General features: G+C 50.5%; 1 protein-coding gene and 1 long non-coding RNA gene across 5 annotated transcripts in view; one reads left to right on the top strand and one right to left on the bottom strand.

Moving 5' to 3' along the window:
• The window catches only part of PRKCA (protein kinase C alpha), a 400,238-nt gene that overhangs the window by 44,248 nt on the left and 341,774 nt on the right, over positions 1-14,216 (bottom strand). For all 3 annotated transcript variants that reach the window (XR_002084981.2, XM_019466454.2, XM_019466455.2), the window contains 4 exons: positions 13,124-13,297; positions 11,120-11,211; positions 8,555-8,617; positions 7,532-7,670 (listed from right to left, as the gene is read on the bottom strand). Coding sequence is in view for 2 of the 3 variants with exons in the window: in XM_019466454.2 (XP_019321999.1) it covers positions 7,532-7,670; positions 8,555-8,617; positions 11,120-11,211; positions 13,124-13,297 (468 nt within the window). In the remaining variant the exon portion in view is untranslated. The remainder of the gene's footprint in view (positions 1-7,531; positions 7,671-8,554; positions 8,618-11,119; positions 11,212-13,123; positions 13,298-14,216) is intronic.
• On the top strand, positions 261-13,442 carry LOC109277057 (uncharacterized). Of its 2 annotated transcripts, XR_008418569.1 has the most exons (6): positions 261-1,436; positions 3,934-4,016; positions 4,356-4,503; positions 8,215-8,424; positions 12,047-12,178; positions 13,101-13,442. It is a non-coding gene; the product is annotated as an uncharacterized LOC109277057 (long non-coding RNA). The 2 variants fall into 2 exon arrangements; XR_002084984.2 differs by lacking the exon at positions 3,934-4,016 and having other exon boundaries at positions 263-1,436.

Raw genomic sequence — 14,216 nt, 5'->3', positions numbered from 1 at the left:
AAGTCGGACGCTTACCCGACTGAGCCACCCAGGCGCCCCTGTTTTTACAGGATTTTAACAGATCCCCGAATGAAAGGCCAATGAATGCAGCCACAGCACATGGGGAACCCCATGAGGGCTCTGCAAACAAGTCTGGGGACTGAGGGCAGCTTCTTTGCAGTGATGGAGGGAGGCACTCGCGGGGTACAGCTGAGCCCACCTCTGCAGTCCCCTTCTCCGGGGAGAACAGCCACTATGAGGGGCAGCAGACCGGCCCTGGGTTCGAGCCCAGGTCTGCCCTGAATTGGGGCCGTGTGAAAAAATGACCGCATCTCGTTGCACCTTGGGCTCGTCATCTGGAAAACAGAGCCACTGACACCAACCTCGTAGAGCTGACTTAAATAGAAGACAGAATCAGCGAGGTGCTCTGCCTTGGGTCTAGCTAACCCACGAGAAGCTGGCTTATCTCGAGGAAGAACCGGAAGGGAGTTGGGAAGAAGGATGGGGCCCGCAGAGGCCTCGGGGACCACAATGTCACAGAGGGGGCCAAGTGCTCCGGAGAACAGGGCTACGCTGATAAAACCCTGAGGCCAGGTGAACTAAGAGACAGAGCTGCAGGCAGATGATAACATACGTGAGACAATATAACCAGCATAATTCCTGGAAAGGATCTGAGGACAGTCACACAATTTAAGAAGAACCACCCAAGGGAAAGCCTGGTCTTGGCTCTTTAAATATTTCTTGGGGAAGGCGGCTGCTTCATGTTCTTCTGCAAAGCCGGAGGCATCGGACCGTGACCTTGCACAGAGGGGGCACTGACCCCCGAAAGCAAGCAAGCCACCCTTCGGCTTATCATTCTCCTTTAATGAAGCACTTCTCGGCTCACCGGTGTGGTGTGGGGCCGGGCTCGGAGGCGCCGATCCTGGAGGCGCCCCGGCTGGTGCCGACTGGCTGCTCTCCCTCTCTCACTGCCCCCTTTTCTTCTCAGCTGCGCAAGGCCTAATTTACTGCCTGGCTGCGTGCACCTCGTCAGTTCTTTTCTCATTTAACCATCAGACCCGTTTTCATCTCCGTCCTGTTCTACAACTCTTTCCCCAAAGGCCAGGACATGTCTCCTGGGGCGTTGATATTCTGGCACTTTGGGCCGTCTGGGGGACCCAGGCTGATGGCTCACCATTTTGGACACTCGGGGGTCCCCAGTGCACCAGCTCTCGTGGGTCGAGGACGTGAGGCACGTGGCTGTCCCTTGCAGCCCATCTCGTGCCACCAGCATCAGCTTTTGGGAATCACCTTGGGATTCACCTGCTGGCAGCCTTGGGGATCGCCTAATGACCTGCCACAGAGTTCCTGACCTCTCAGTGCCACAGCCTCAGCTCTGCTCTGTGGCCGAGCCCCTCCTCCACAGCAGGGACATGGCATGCTGCACCTGCTTTTCCCAGATACACTCCACCCACCAGGTACTGCTCCAGACCCCGGGGCTAGGGGCTCCGCAGCAAACAAAACACAGCGATTCTACGGGGGGCCGGGCGGGCTAGACAGACACACACACACACACACACACACACGAGTCCCGACAGGGTGTATCCGAGGGTGATGAATACCATGGAAGGAGAGCAGGGAGGCGGGCAAGAGTGCTGAATGGGGGCCGGAGGTCTGCAGGTTTAAACAGAGTCACCAGGAAAGACGGCCTCCTGCAGGTGACATCTGAGCTGAGGGGCAGGAGGAAGCCACGCCGAAGGGGGAAGGATATGCCAGGTAGAGGGAACGAGAAGAGCGAAAGCTCTTGGAAGGGTCTGGCGAATTTGGGGAGTGGAAAGGAAGCCAGTACAGCTGGTCTGGGGAGATAGGGGTGAGGGGTGGAGGGTGAGGTGAGAGATGATGTTAGAGAGGGAAGGGGCGCAGACAACAAGGATCTCGGGCCACCGTGAGGACCTCGGCTTCTTCAAGAGGTCTAATTCAGAGACGAACCCCCCTCCTCAGCCCCTGTGGCAGCGTCCTGCCCTTCTGTCACTCTCCTCCACCCCCCACCCCCAAATGAACCTCGTCCCAACTCTCCTGTTCTGACAGACACTGTTCTCTGGCCTCACTCACCTGTTCCCACTCGGTCACTTCAGGTGGCTTGTGCAGGTGACTGGCCCCGGATGGGCCCCAGCCTGCAGCAATCTCTATTCCCCTGCACCCAGAGAACTGTGTCTTGCCGGGCAGTTACTGCGTGTGTGTGGGTCACCGGCTGTCCCCACTGAGCGGAGCAGGGCACCTCCTGCCCCCAGGTCCCTGCCTACCCCTCCCGGTGAGGATGACTTCCACGTTCTTCCTTCCTCCTGCTTCCTTATCCCATTCCCTCCTGACCCGTGGGATGCTCTGTCCCCACCCCCCCAGCCCCCTTCCACACACACATACCCTCTATCTTCATTCTTCCTCGCTCTGAGCATGTTCCCTCTGCTCTAGAAACATGCTCAGCCTTACTGATGCCTCCTTCACCTCGCTTCCCTGGGAGTGACCGTCTATCCACCATCCCCCTGATCATTTATCATACGTTCCCCTAAGTTCCAGCCTGGCGGCTGACGCCCACCCTCCACTCAGCGTCATCTGGCTTCTGCTGCATCATCACCACATGCTCTTAGGGACGGCTGGCTCCCCGTGGCCAGATCCCCTCCCACCCCCACCTCCTTGACCTCTGCTGTCCCTGGCCATCTCTGAGTTCGTGAGCACTTACCTTCCTTGTGTCTAAGACCCTATGGCTCCCTAGTTCTTCCGCTTCTCTGGATGCCCCTTGGTCTTTTTCCCCCCATTCCTAAAATGTGGCTCCCCCAAATGTGACCCTTGAACCCCTCCAGAACAGGTCACAGCTGGTGGCCCGTTGGCTGAATCTTACCTCTGTCCATTGCTCTTACTTTTTTCTTTTTTGAAGTTTATTTATTTATTTTGAGAGAGAGAAAGCACGAGTCGGGGAGGGGCAGCGAGAGAGGGGGAGAGAGAGAATCCCAAGCAGGCTCAGTGCAGAGCCTGATGTGGGGCTTGACCCCATGAACCGTGAGATCATGACCTGAGCAGAAGTCGAACGCTTAACTGCCCCTCTCTTAATACGTTTTACACCCAACTTTGAACAATTGGGCAAATTTTACATAAAAGTGCAGACTTCTGGCGGCTGTCATAGGCAGTACGGGGCTGGCCTTCCCATAGGGATGGAAGGAGAAACCACGGCCCCCTAGGATGGGTCTCCGGCTCCCTGACCTCATCCAGCCCCCAACCCTCACAGGAGTCTGCACATCTGCTTGTGGCCGGCGGGCTGTAGGCCGGCTACTGCGCCCACAGACTGTTCTGGTTCCCTTGGCCACGTGGGGGGGTGCCATCTGCTCTTGTAGAGGGGAACACCGTCTCACCCACGTCCCTCACCCCACGTCTCTCCTGGGTTGCCGTGGCCCATTTCGAACTGCCTCCAGCTCCGGGCCCCTCCCAGGTCCTCGCTGGCCCCCTTTCTGTGCCGAGCCTGCCCGGGACTCAGCAGGCACTCTCCTGGCTTCCCAGGGGTCTGCCCAGCTGTAACAGCAGGAATACACCCCCCCGAGTCACTGACCGCAGGTAGACAGAACCGTGACTCCGGTCCCCAACTCCAGGTCAGACGGACGAGGGGAGTTTTCTCTGATCTCTGGGGGTGGGGCCACAGGTGGAAAGAATACCAGGGCTCTAGGGTCAGAATGTCTCAGGTCCAAATCCTACCTCTGCCTGTTATCAGCTGCTGTGTGGCCTGGGGTGGGTCACTTCATCTCTGCTCATGTACAAAATTCGACAAAACAGAAGATGTGCTGGAGGGTCTGGTACAGAGTAGTCACTATGTCATGGGTCACTGCCCCTGACACAGCGAGGGTTCCGCGTGGCACAGTACCACATGGGGTACTCAGGGGTCCGCCAGCCAGAAGCCAGCCCTTTCCCTGCCGCCTCTCTTTCTTCCAGGAAACAGTGGGCAGTGCTAGTGTTCACAGTCCGATTCTGAGCTGCCGGGGGGTCCTGACCCTGCAACGGGACTTCACTTTCAGGTGGGGGATTAAATCCGGATGGCGCTTCTGTGCGCCCTTCTCAGGGGCTCGCGCCCACCCCAGAGAATCCTCTCTATGCCAAAGCCAAGAGTACCGGTAACGTCAGGTGCGGGAATCATTTTCTGATTAGTGCCCCTTCCGTGGGTGTCCAACTCAATGCCAGAAGTCCTGTCTGTTAGTGACATTTTCTGCCTTAGCTTATCTTCACCGGTTAAGGAGATGCCACAATGTTAATCCATTTCAAGGGTTTTGAACAAACAGTCATAAATATTTGAGCCTCTGCTTTGCCTATTAAGGGAAATGCCATCGAAGATAATTATTTTTACGTCTGCCTGACAGAAAGATTTACACAGAGGACAGAATTATATTACCCTCTGAGCAAAATTCAGAAACCGTGAACCTAGATGGTCCTCGTCTTCACTGCGATTATTCCTATGGCTGAATATGCCGAATTCCTGGACCCGGAGGGGGAAAATGCCGGCAAAAGGTAAGACAACCTACGATTACCGCGCAGTGAGTCCCCCAAATGGTTCAGCTTATTTTTCAACGAAAGCCAACTAGGATCTAAACACGGACTTTGGGGTCTGTTGGCGTGAGGGTCACGTTTTCCACACTGTAAGGCATGTCAAGGACAGGGCCCCGTGGGATACGCTACCCCAGTGGCACCCTGCTTGGCACGGTACGCGTGTGGAGTGCTGAGCCCACGAATCACTCAGCATCAGAGCAGCGGTTTAACGACGTGGGCAGTACGACGGCCGGCGGGCAGCTTGAGCCTGATGGTGAAGCCTGGTTCACGCACTTCTCAGTAATGTGGCCTCAGACCCTCACTGCCTCGGGCACCTCATCCGAAACATGCCGTGAGGACCACCGAGGGAGGCTGTGCAGAAGACCGTAAGGGGTTCACAGTGCAATGTGGCGGATGAGTCAAGTGAACGATGACCACGGCAGGACCAACTTGTCTCGCGCCAGACAACGCTCCGAGCTACGGACAATGACCTCATGAGGTCCACATTATTATCCCCACTTCACAGGTGGGGGAACTGAGGCACGGGATACTTAAGCAACCTGCCCAGGTGGCTGAGGTGCACTCAAATATGATGACGGCAGTTCTAGAAAGGGCTCAGGTGAAAAAGCCAATCTCCAAAGGTTATATACCGTACGACTCTCTCGAGTGACATTCTTGAAATAACAAAGTTATGGGATGGAAAATTGGTGAGTGGTTTCTGGGAGGTGGGGATGGGGACAGGAGGAGGTGGGCGTGGCTATAAAAGGCTCCTAGGAAAGGACAGAACCATACCATCTCCTGACTGTGGTGCTGGAGAACTGAATCTATACACGTGATCACGGTGCACAGAACTGAACATACACACAAATGAGTACAAGTTAAAAAAGAAAAAAAAAAAAAAGCTCCAAAGCTACCAAGATATGTTACAGAAGCATGTTTACGTGTACTTGGAGGAGGAGAGTGGGAGTTTATCAAATACAGTTAGATGAGACACCATCATGAGTGTGGCGGGATGCGCCGTGTCCCCTTCCCCAAAGGTGGGTGCATCTGAATCCGGAATCTGTGCATATGTTAATTTTACTTGGGAAAAGGAATTTTGCAGATGTGATTAAGGATCCTGAGACAGAGGGACAAACCTGGGTTATCTGGGTGGGCCCCATGTAATCACAATGGTCCTCAGGAGAGGGAGGCTATGGGGTTGGGGTCATAAAAGACAGAAATGGTAAGTAAAGACACTACGCCATGGACTGTAGCCACGTAGAGACTGGAAAAAGGCAAGGCAACAGGACTACCCACCCCCCCCCCCCACCCCAGAGCTTCTGGAGGGAGCTTAGCCTTGCCAACAACTTGACTTTGACCCTGTGAGACTGATTCTAGACTTCTGGCCCCCAGAGCCTTAAGATAATAAATTTGTATTGTTTTAATCCACTAACTGCAGGGCTATTCTTTGTAGCAGCAACAGGAAACTAATACAATGAAGAACATTAGAAAAAAAAAAAAAAGGACAACAAACATCAATTGTTTGGAGCGGTTCATCTCTGTGGGAGGCTGTCATCCCCGGGAATATCAGGTGGCTGAGGTGTTACTGAACACAGGAAGCTATTTGTTTGATCGCAGAGACTGGGTCTTAATGGAGATGAAGTTCAAACCACCTTTCTTCCAAAAACACTGCCATTCCCTGTCACCACACTCTTGTAGGAGCTGGTGGGTGTTAAATGGAGCAGGCACAGAAGGTGTCAGAATAAACACTGCATCAGGAAGTTGTATTTTTACTGTATGATCTTCCCCATTCTTTGTGTTTGAAAAATATGACACTTCAAGCTCACGTGATGCCTGGAGATGGTGATGCATGAATTCTTTGGTGGGGGGAGGGGAAACCCCACTAAGTTATGTATCAAGATAATATGTCACCTTTGTGGTTGAGAATTTAAGTTTCTTAGTAAATGTTCTAAGTCTATGTCTCCACGCTGTCTGGGCATGTAACAAACAAACAAGCTCTTACTTAACAAAGGGAAAAAAATTTAGCTTCCCTTTTGGAATCCTGGCTACCACCGAGGGTCTATTGGGTGCAGAACACCGTATTTGGCATTTCTGTCCTCAGAGCGATTATACAGGTGTAGAATCTCTAACTTGCCGCTGTGGAAACAGGGCTGCAGAGAGCTTAAGTGACTTGCCTGAGTTCCCACAGCCTGCAGAGAAGAGAGTCAGGACTGAAGCACACACTGGGCTGATTCCTACGCGCGTGTCTTTTTCAAGATACCTACTGCCTCTAAGATAAACATTTGGGGCAACAGGTTAAATAAATGCCACACAAGCTGCCAACAGCTAGCGCGAGAGCTCCGCTAGAGGGAAGGATGACCTGACTTTGTTACTTTCTGTCATGCTGCAGCTCAGCTGGGAAGAAACTGTTGCAGCCACAGGGCTGTGTGTGGGGACAGAAAGTTGGCTACACAGTGACCCAGGGTTACAGCCCACCCAGTCGCTGGCGTGTAGGAAGATTCACAATAGGAAGAAGGGTACTCAGTATGTATCGTAACAAAGATGAAGCAACGTGGCCACTGTTGCAAACACACATCTTGGAACCACTCCCTTTACGACCGCGCGGAAATGTTCATGATCAGTTCCAGGGTGTCATTTAGAGAACCAGTCACTTGGATTTTACCAAAAAGCCACCATCGGAACCACCTTCTGACCCAGTTTTCCCAGGCGGAACATTTTTACGAGCCAGATCCCCCTTTCTCTGCCCAACAGTGTAGCTTAAATTGTTTTGACCGTGACCGTGTAAGAAATCTATTTCATTTACCACACAACACGGCTCCACGAAACGAGACATATCCTTACCGTGTGGCGAGCTCTCGTACTTGTTTTCTAATTTGCTCTAGTTTAGTTCAGTCCGTTTTGTGCTCGCTGACCTAGGGATTCACTAATGATTCTCTGCCCCGGCGAGAATTGATTGTAGTTGCTATTTGAAAGGTCTGGTCTAGAAAACAAGGGGAATCGGGATCCCTACCTCTGGAGCAATGTAATCTGGAGTCCCACAGAAGGTCCTGGTTGTGACTCCGTCCATCATGTGCTCTTTGCACATCCCGAAGTCAGCAATCTTGATATGCCCTTCTGAGTCCAGCATGACATTGTCTAACTTCAGATCCCTGCAAGGAAGCAGGACAGCGTCAGCATCCTTCCCGTGACACTACGTGGTTTGCTCTGGGGCCACTGAGACCGAAGGATATTTGACTAGCTACCATCTCAATGGCATAGAACTATGGGTCCCAGGAGAGCTGGGACAAGGAAATAACTCTTTCTTTTTCTGTTTTTAATCTCCAGAGAGAGCTTAACATAGTGCCTAGGACACAGTAGGTAGTTAATAAATGCACACCGAATCAATGACTGAATGGTTGGACTAGTGATCCCCAACCTCGGCTGAGCATGATTCTAACTTAGCAGATCTGGGCAGATCTCAGTCAGATGATTTACTAATATCACAGGAGGGGTGCCTGGTGCACAGCCAGGTTTGCAAAATCACAGGTTTAGAACCACCTCATTGGGTCACACAAGTGTCCCTTCCAAGTGTCTGCTGTATGTCTTTTACTCTTCAATTAACACCAGAATTCTTTCTTTGGCATCAGACTCTCACTGTAGATAACAACCTAAAGGATTTAATTCAATGGTTTTCTTTCCCCTGCCTCTCCCTAGCTCCCCACGTTCCTCTCCTGCCGAGCATCTATAACAGAAATTCGTTTTCCATTGCTCCCTGACCTCCGTTCCAAAAAAAGGCAGAGGAAGGAGCCGCCAGGGGAGAGGAAAAAGCATGTTTTCTTGTGGGAAGCAGAAGCGAGACAGAAAATCTTTTGACATCCGGAAATCAGAAAGTGGCTCTGATTTGCCAGGAGGCTGCTGACAAAGGTGGGTCCCAGCAGGTCTCTGTTACCTCAATGGGTAGCAATTCCGCGTCTTAAGTCCCCACCACAGAATTACACGCACACAGAGGTGCAGGGGTCCGTCGCAGTGCTGCGGGCAGGGATTCAGCACGCACCTGTAAATGATTCCTCTTTTATGAAGAAAGAACAATCCAATGGAGATCTCTGCCGCATAAAATCTGCAGAAGGAAATGCTGGTCAGGTCTCTGGCTTGCTCTTTGGATTCCTGAATGTTTCGTACCCTTCTAGTTCAGGCGTCAAAGAGATACTAGAATGTTAGAAGATCCCGGGACGCTCAGAGATCAGCATGGCCCTACCCATGACTAACTCTTTGCCCTTCCCTCTGCCGTTTCACCACTCCAACCTCCCGAGGCATTTTATAGCTACTAAGTCAATGAGACAGGTTTATTACCTGTCTGGAAACCAACACTTCTTGTCTGAGGTGGGTGGACAGGTAATTTACTGCTTAAACGAAATTTCGAATACAATCTTTTAAAGAGTGGCTGCTGGACTATTTTGTGTCAGGACTCGGGTAGAGTGGAGAAAACTGCCATTTTCCTATTTGTGGACAGTGCCTAGTGAGGCACCCTGTAGTGGGTGAATTCACCGCCACCCCCCCATCCTCGCCCCAAGTGCTGAGATAAATGGGACATGCACCGTGATTCATACTCGAGTTTACCCTTTTAAATAATTCATAATAAACTCAGAGTAAATGCTGAAAGAGGTTTTAAAATTTGCAGAGTGTTTAGGAATCTTTGAAGTCTGAGAAGCCACAAGACTGTGCCTGTGCAAATATCACACCCAGGAGGCTTAAAATAAGCAGAGAGCAACCTCTCTAATGATAAGGACCAAGCTCTTACTGGGGATGGGGGTGGGGGGCACCCCTAAGGTCCGGTAGGAGAAGGACGGGATGGGGGGAGGGAAATGAGACGGGATTCCGGGCGACTTTTACATTATCTTTCATGCTTTCCTGTATTTTGAAAATAAACACTTTCCAGGAACTCAAATACAATGTTAAGGCCACCGAACGAGATGCCTTAATGTTACCTTGCAACCTAAGGTCGCTATTCTGCCACTTGCTCTTTCCAGCTCTGTGTTATCAAGCTTTACTTTATAATCCGAGCATTTTAATGCTTTGTAAGTACCAGAATAAGAGAGGAGATAAAGACAGGCATTTCTGAAAACTGAAAAGCAAAAAATAAAACCAGAAACAAAAAGAATCCCCCTTTGCATTAAAAAAAAAAATTTTTTTTTAAACATTTATTTATTATTGAGAGACAGACACAAAGCATGAGCAGGGGAGGGGCAGAGAGAGGGGGAGACACAGAATCCGAAGCAGGCTCCAGCACAGAGCCGGACTCGGGGCTCGAACTCACAAACTGTGAGATCATAACCCGAGCCGAAGTTGGTCACTTAACCGACTGAGCCACCCAGGCACTCCTCCCTTTGCATTTTTTTAAGCTTGTTACCACAGAATTCCCTCTTCTACCTGTAGTTCATCTTCCCTGAGACAGATCAACCAACCCGCAGAGGCCAAACACTCTACAGACTTAGCTTTTAGACTGAACATGGGCCAGAATCCCATTAACATTTGCTAACTTAATTAACAGGGCACGTGCCCACTATGCATCCTCGCTGAGGGAAATGAAAGAGCTGTTTGTATAGATTTGCTTCTGCTGAGTGTCCTGTGACCTCCTGGCCCCTGAAAAATGGTTTGATCTTTCAGGTATCAAAGTCCCTGCCTAGACGGGCAATTCTCTGTCTTCCCCTGGAGCCCATGTCTCTCCCCGACGCTGCTGACTCCTGTGGCCCCGATGAAACCCTCCAAGCGGAGCTCCCGGTTCTCCCCCAGATCCTCTCCTCCTTGGCGGCTGCTCCCTCCCAAACCGAAGATGAGGTATCACCCGAAGAGGTTTCTCTCTTATTCCTCCAGACTGTTTCTCAAAGACCCTAACCCCTCTTTGGATCCAAGGTCAAGACCAAATTAAAGCTCCGTTGTCTCTCCTCTACACAGATTTTCACCAACCCCTTTGCACCGGCCCCTACGCTCCCTCCCTCCTTCCTTCCTTCCACTCTTGGTCAGTGGGGCTCTGTGAAAACTTAGCCTCAGGGTATCAAGCCCCACTGAGCCCCCCAACAGCCTTCGGTGGTCCTCAGCCAGGTGCTCCACCGGACTCATCATCGGGAGCTCCTCCCGCCCCCCGACCCAATCTCAAACCGTCTTCTGCCCCGCTGGCTTGGGCAAGAACATTCCCTGAAGATGTTCTTTCCTCACTCTCCTCTTTATCAGGGCTTGCATGCTATCTGTGCTGCTTCTAAAGTGACGGCTACACATGACAATTGTCCAGAGACTTCTTCTACTCCACGTCAGGCGGTGAGCTCCCTGAGGGCAGAGAAAGCCTTTCACATCCCAGTGCCTGATGCATCGTGGGTGTGCAATAACTGTTCAGTAACAAGGGGCTGACTCGATCAGTGAGGGTGGAACTGGGGGGCGGGGGGAGGATACACCAGCATCTCCAATTCACTGGAAGTAGAATAAACCTCTCCTTTGGAAGCGCGTAGATGGACCCAGCCAAGAAGTCTGCCCCCTGGGAGGTTCCAGTGCTCAACCCTGAAGTGACAAAGCCCCATCTTCCACATTTGAACTGTCTAAATTCAGGGACTTAAAAAAAAATACTCACACTGCTTGTGGTTCCTTAAATTTTCCTACTTGCTGGATGTGGTACATGAGGTCCCCACCGTTGACGTATTCCATGACAAAGTACAGTCGATCCTGAAGACCAAGGTTCAACACGTGAGTAGGGCTTGGCCACGGGCCGAGAGGCTTCCTTCACTCTTTCCAGACTCTGCTTGGCTTTTGCATTAGTTAACAAACTGTGGGCCATGCTGGCAGAGCTGATCAGTGGAGCCGAGCCCTTGGAGATTATTCTTCCCCGATAAAAAATACGTAATGAACCCTAGTGCACGAGGGCCTTGGGAAGTATAAAGTCATTATGTAACTCTGAAATAATGGCCCTCTGTCAACACGTCTGCCCCCTTCTGGTTCCATATGCTCCCTGTTACAGTAATGGCCTCACACGCTCTTCCCCTTTCTCCTGCACACATACTGCACGTTTAACGGATGCTGCGAAGAATCCTTGTGGGCCGATTATTGACTTTTAACCGGTGTTTCTGGTTTGCAGCGTCTGGGGGGCAAGCCACAGTGATGCAGTCATATGTCTCACTGGATGCTTCTGGAAACAAATCTCATGAGCTAGGTTGGGCTCCTAAATTATAAATGTTCAATACTGTGGGGGAGGGAACTATAACTGGAGAGGTTAACCAAATGTTCTTTTGCATCCATAACAGGCCCAAACATTGTTTCTTATTTTCTGTCACTGGCGTGCTAAGTGTCGGCATAGCACACCAAGTGAAAGCCAACCTCGGCTCGCTTCTAGACATCATCGCCATTTCACGGAGGTTATGAAACATTCAAGTGTTGCACAGGGAGGGACAAAATGATGAAGCGGCTGCTGACAGCCGGGAAATAGCTCCAGAAGCTTCTATCTCTAGCTTTCCTGTTAGGAATTTTAACTCCATCTTTATTTCTATGTTTTGTTTCTTTCCAGAGCTTAAACAGTGTTACCAGTGTCCTGACCAGGGGGACGGGACCTGGGCTGGGGTTCGGAGACATGGACCCCTCTCTGGCACATCGCTCTTCCCTCCCTGGCCAAGAGATTTTAAGGAGAAACGTTAAGACGGTAAGTCATTTTCTGGCCAGAAGGAAGTTGAAAATAATTAAACTCATAACAGTAATAATTATAGCCACTTATTACTGAGTCATATCTTAGCAAGGGCAGCCACCGAGGAGTAGAAAGCCTGTCTTTGGTGCCACAAAAAAAGTTTGTATTTCTTGCAGGGCACTGGCAAGCTCCATGCCAGGAGCTTGGCTGATCAGTGTTTTGGAACTTGTTTTGTGTCCTCTTTTTAGTTTTCCTGTAAGACAGGGCTGGGCAAACTTTCTGTAAAGGGCTAGAGACAGTAAATACTTCGGGCTCTGTGTGGGTCTTGGAACTATTCTACTCTGCCTTCATAGCCTGAGAGCCACCGTGGATGATAAGCACATGAAGGAATGTGGCTGTGTTCCAAGAAAACAATTCATGGCCACTGAAATGTGAATTTCATCTAATTTACGCATGTCACAAAATATCATTCCTTGTGGGTTTCTTTCCTCTCTAACCTTTCTTAGAGCTCACGGGCTGTCCAAAACAGACCAGATGGCCAACCCTGCTGTGTGCAGGAAATAGGAATACACCCTTTCAGGAGATCAAGTTTCCTAATGTTCCGAGGCTATGCTTGGCAACTGATCAGTAGCCTTAAAAAGCCGGGACCGTGAGTTAGTTTATTGGTTTTGTATCCTTAGGTCCTAGCACAGTGCCTGGGATAACAAAAACCTTTCATGCAAATGTCTGCTGAATTCAACAGCATTAATGCCACGTCTCTCAGTAGGGCACATCCCAGAGAGGGGACACCCCAAAGCTACCGGTGGTGCAACAATGGGAGGTTGTTCCCAGCTTATGCCTTTCTTCAGCCTTCTCCACTGGAGTAAGGTTGATTCAGATGCTTAGAACACTCCGGTTCAGGGGTCACCCTTGGTAGCACATGCCGTGTGTTGTGCTACAGGTATGCACTCCCAGGGTCCTTACCACCGTCTGGAAGCAGGAGTGAAGCTGTGTCAGGAACGGGGGCTTGTCAAGCAAGGCCAGGACTCGCTTCTCTACCATGGTGCACTCCACGTCGTCATCCTGAATCACCACGTCCTTCTTCAGGATTTTGATGGCATACAGTTCTTCTGTCCCCTTCCTGTCAGCGAGCATCACCTGGGAGCAGACGGAAGGCAACCTGAAAACTGTGACCCTGTGTCTGGTACCGGGGATAGGGGAGGAACCTGGTCAGGTGACCACTCAGACTGTTCTAGTTTGTGCAAGTTTATAAATGTGTGATATAAACATATTCATAAAGTTCCATTTTGTGTGTGAATTTTGAGATACTGCACGTCAGTGTAGATTAAATTCCTCCAGCCCTGTGTAATTTAGAAACTGTTGGGATTTGCACCCTGTGTAGGCTACGGCCCCATGATGGCGCTACTGTGGCTGCTAAAAGGAACATACACGGCCCTCAGCATTAGTCTTGAAGGGTGCACACTTTTCAGGAGCATCCTTTGTACAAAAAGGGGACTGACCTTTATAAGCTTCTCACGAGTCAGGAACCAAGACAGAAAAAGGCAGGATGGAAATCGCTTCCTGGATCTACCATGAGATTTGGGGCCAGAGAAGCCAAATGTGTTCATGTAGGTTGATCACTGAAGAAAACCCAGTTCAGCATCTCTTAATTATTACATTCACTTACTACAAATCAACTTTTAATTTTTAGTTGTGAAAAGTAATCATTCAGCTAACATTTTGGAGCACCTGCTTTGTTCTCAACCTTGAAATGGTAACATACAGTGAACCCTCTGTAGCTTTTTTTTTTTTTTTTTAAGTTTATTTATTTATTTTTAAAGGAAGGGGAGAGGCAGAGAGAGAGAGAGAGAAGCAGAGAGAATCCCAGGCAGGTTCCACACTGTCACTGCAGAGCCTGATGCAGGGCTTGTACTCATGAACCATTAGATCGCGACCTGAGCTGAAGTTGGATGTTTACCTGACTGAGTCACCTAGGCGCTCCCTCTCTGTAGAATTTTGGATACATTTGTTTTTAAAGACATTAAGCGGGGGTGGGGGTGGGCAGGGGACATCTAAG

The sequence above is a fragment of the Panthera pardus genome, unplaced genomic scaffold (genome assembly GCF_024362965.1).
Source record: "Panthera pardus isolate Hobbes unplaced genomic scaffold, ASM2436296v1 HiC_scaffold_3, whole genome shotgun sequence".
Lineage (NCBI taxonomy): Eukaryota > Metazoa > Chordata > Mammalia > Carnivora > Felidae > Panthera > Panthera pardus.
This window is presented reverse-complemented; position numbering and strand designations above follow the sequence as displayed.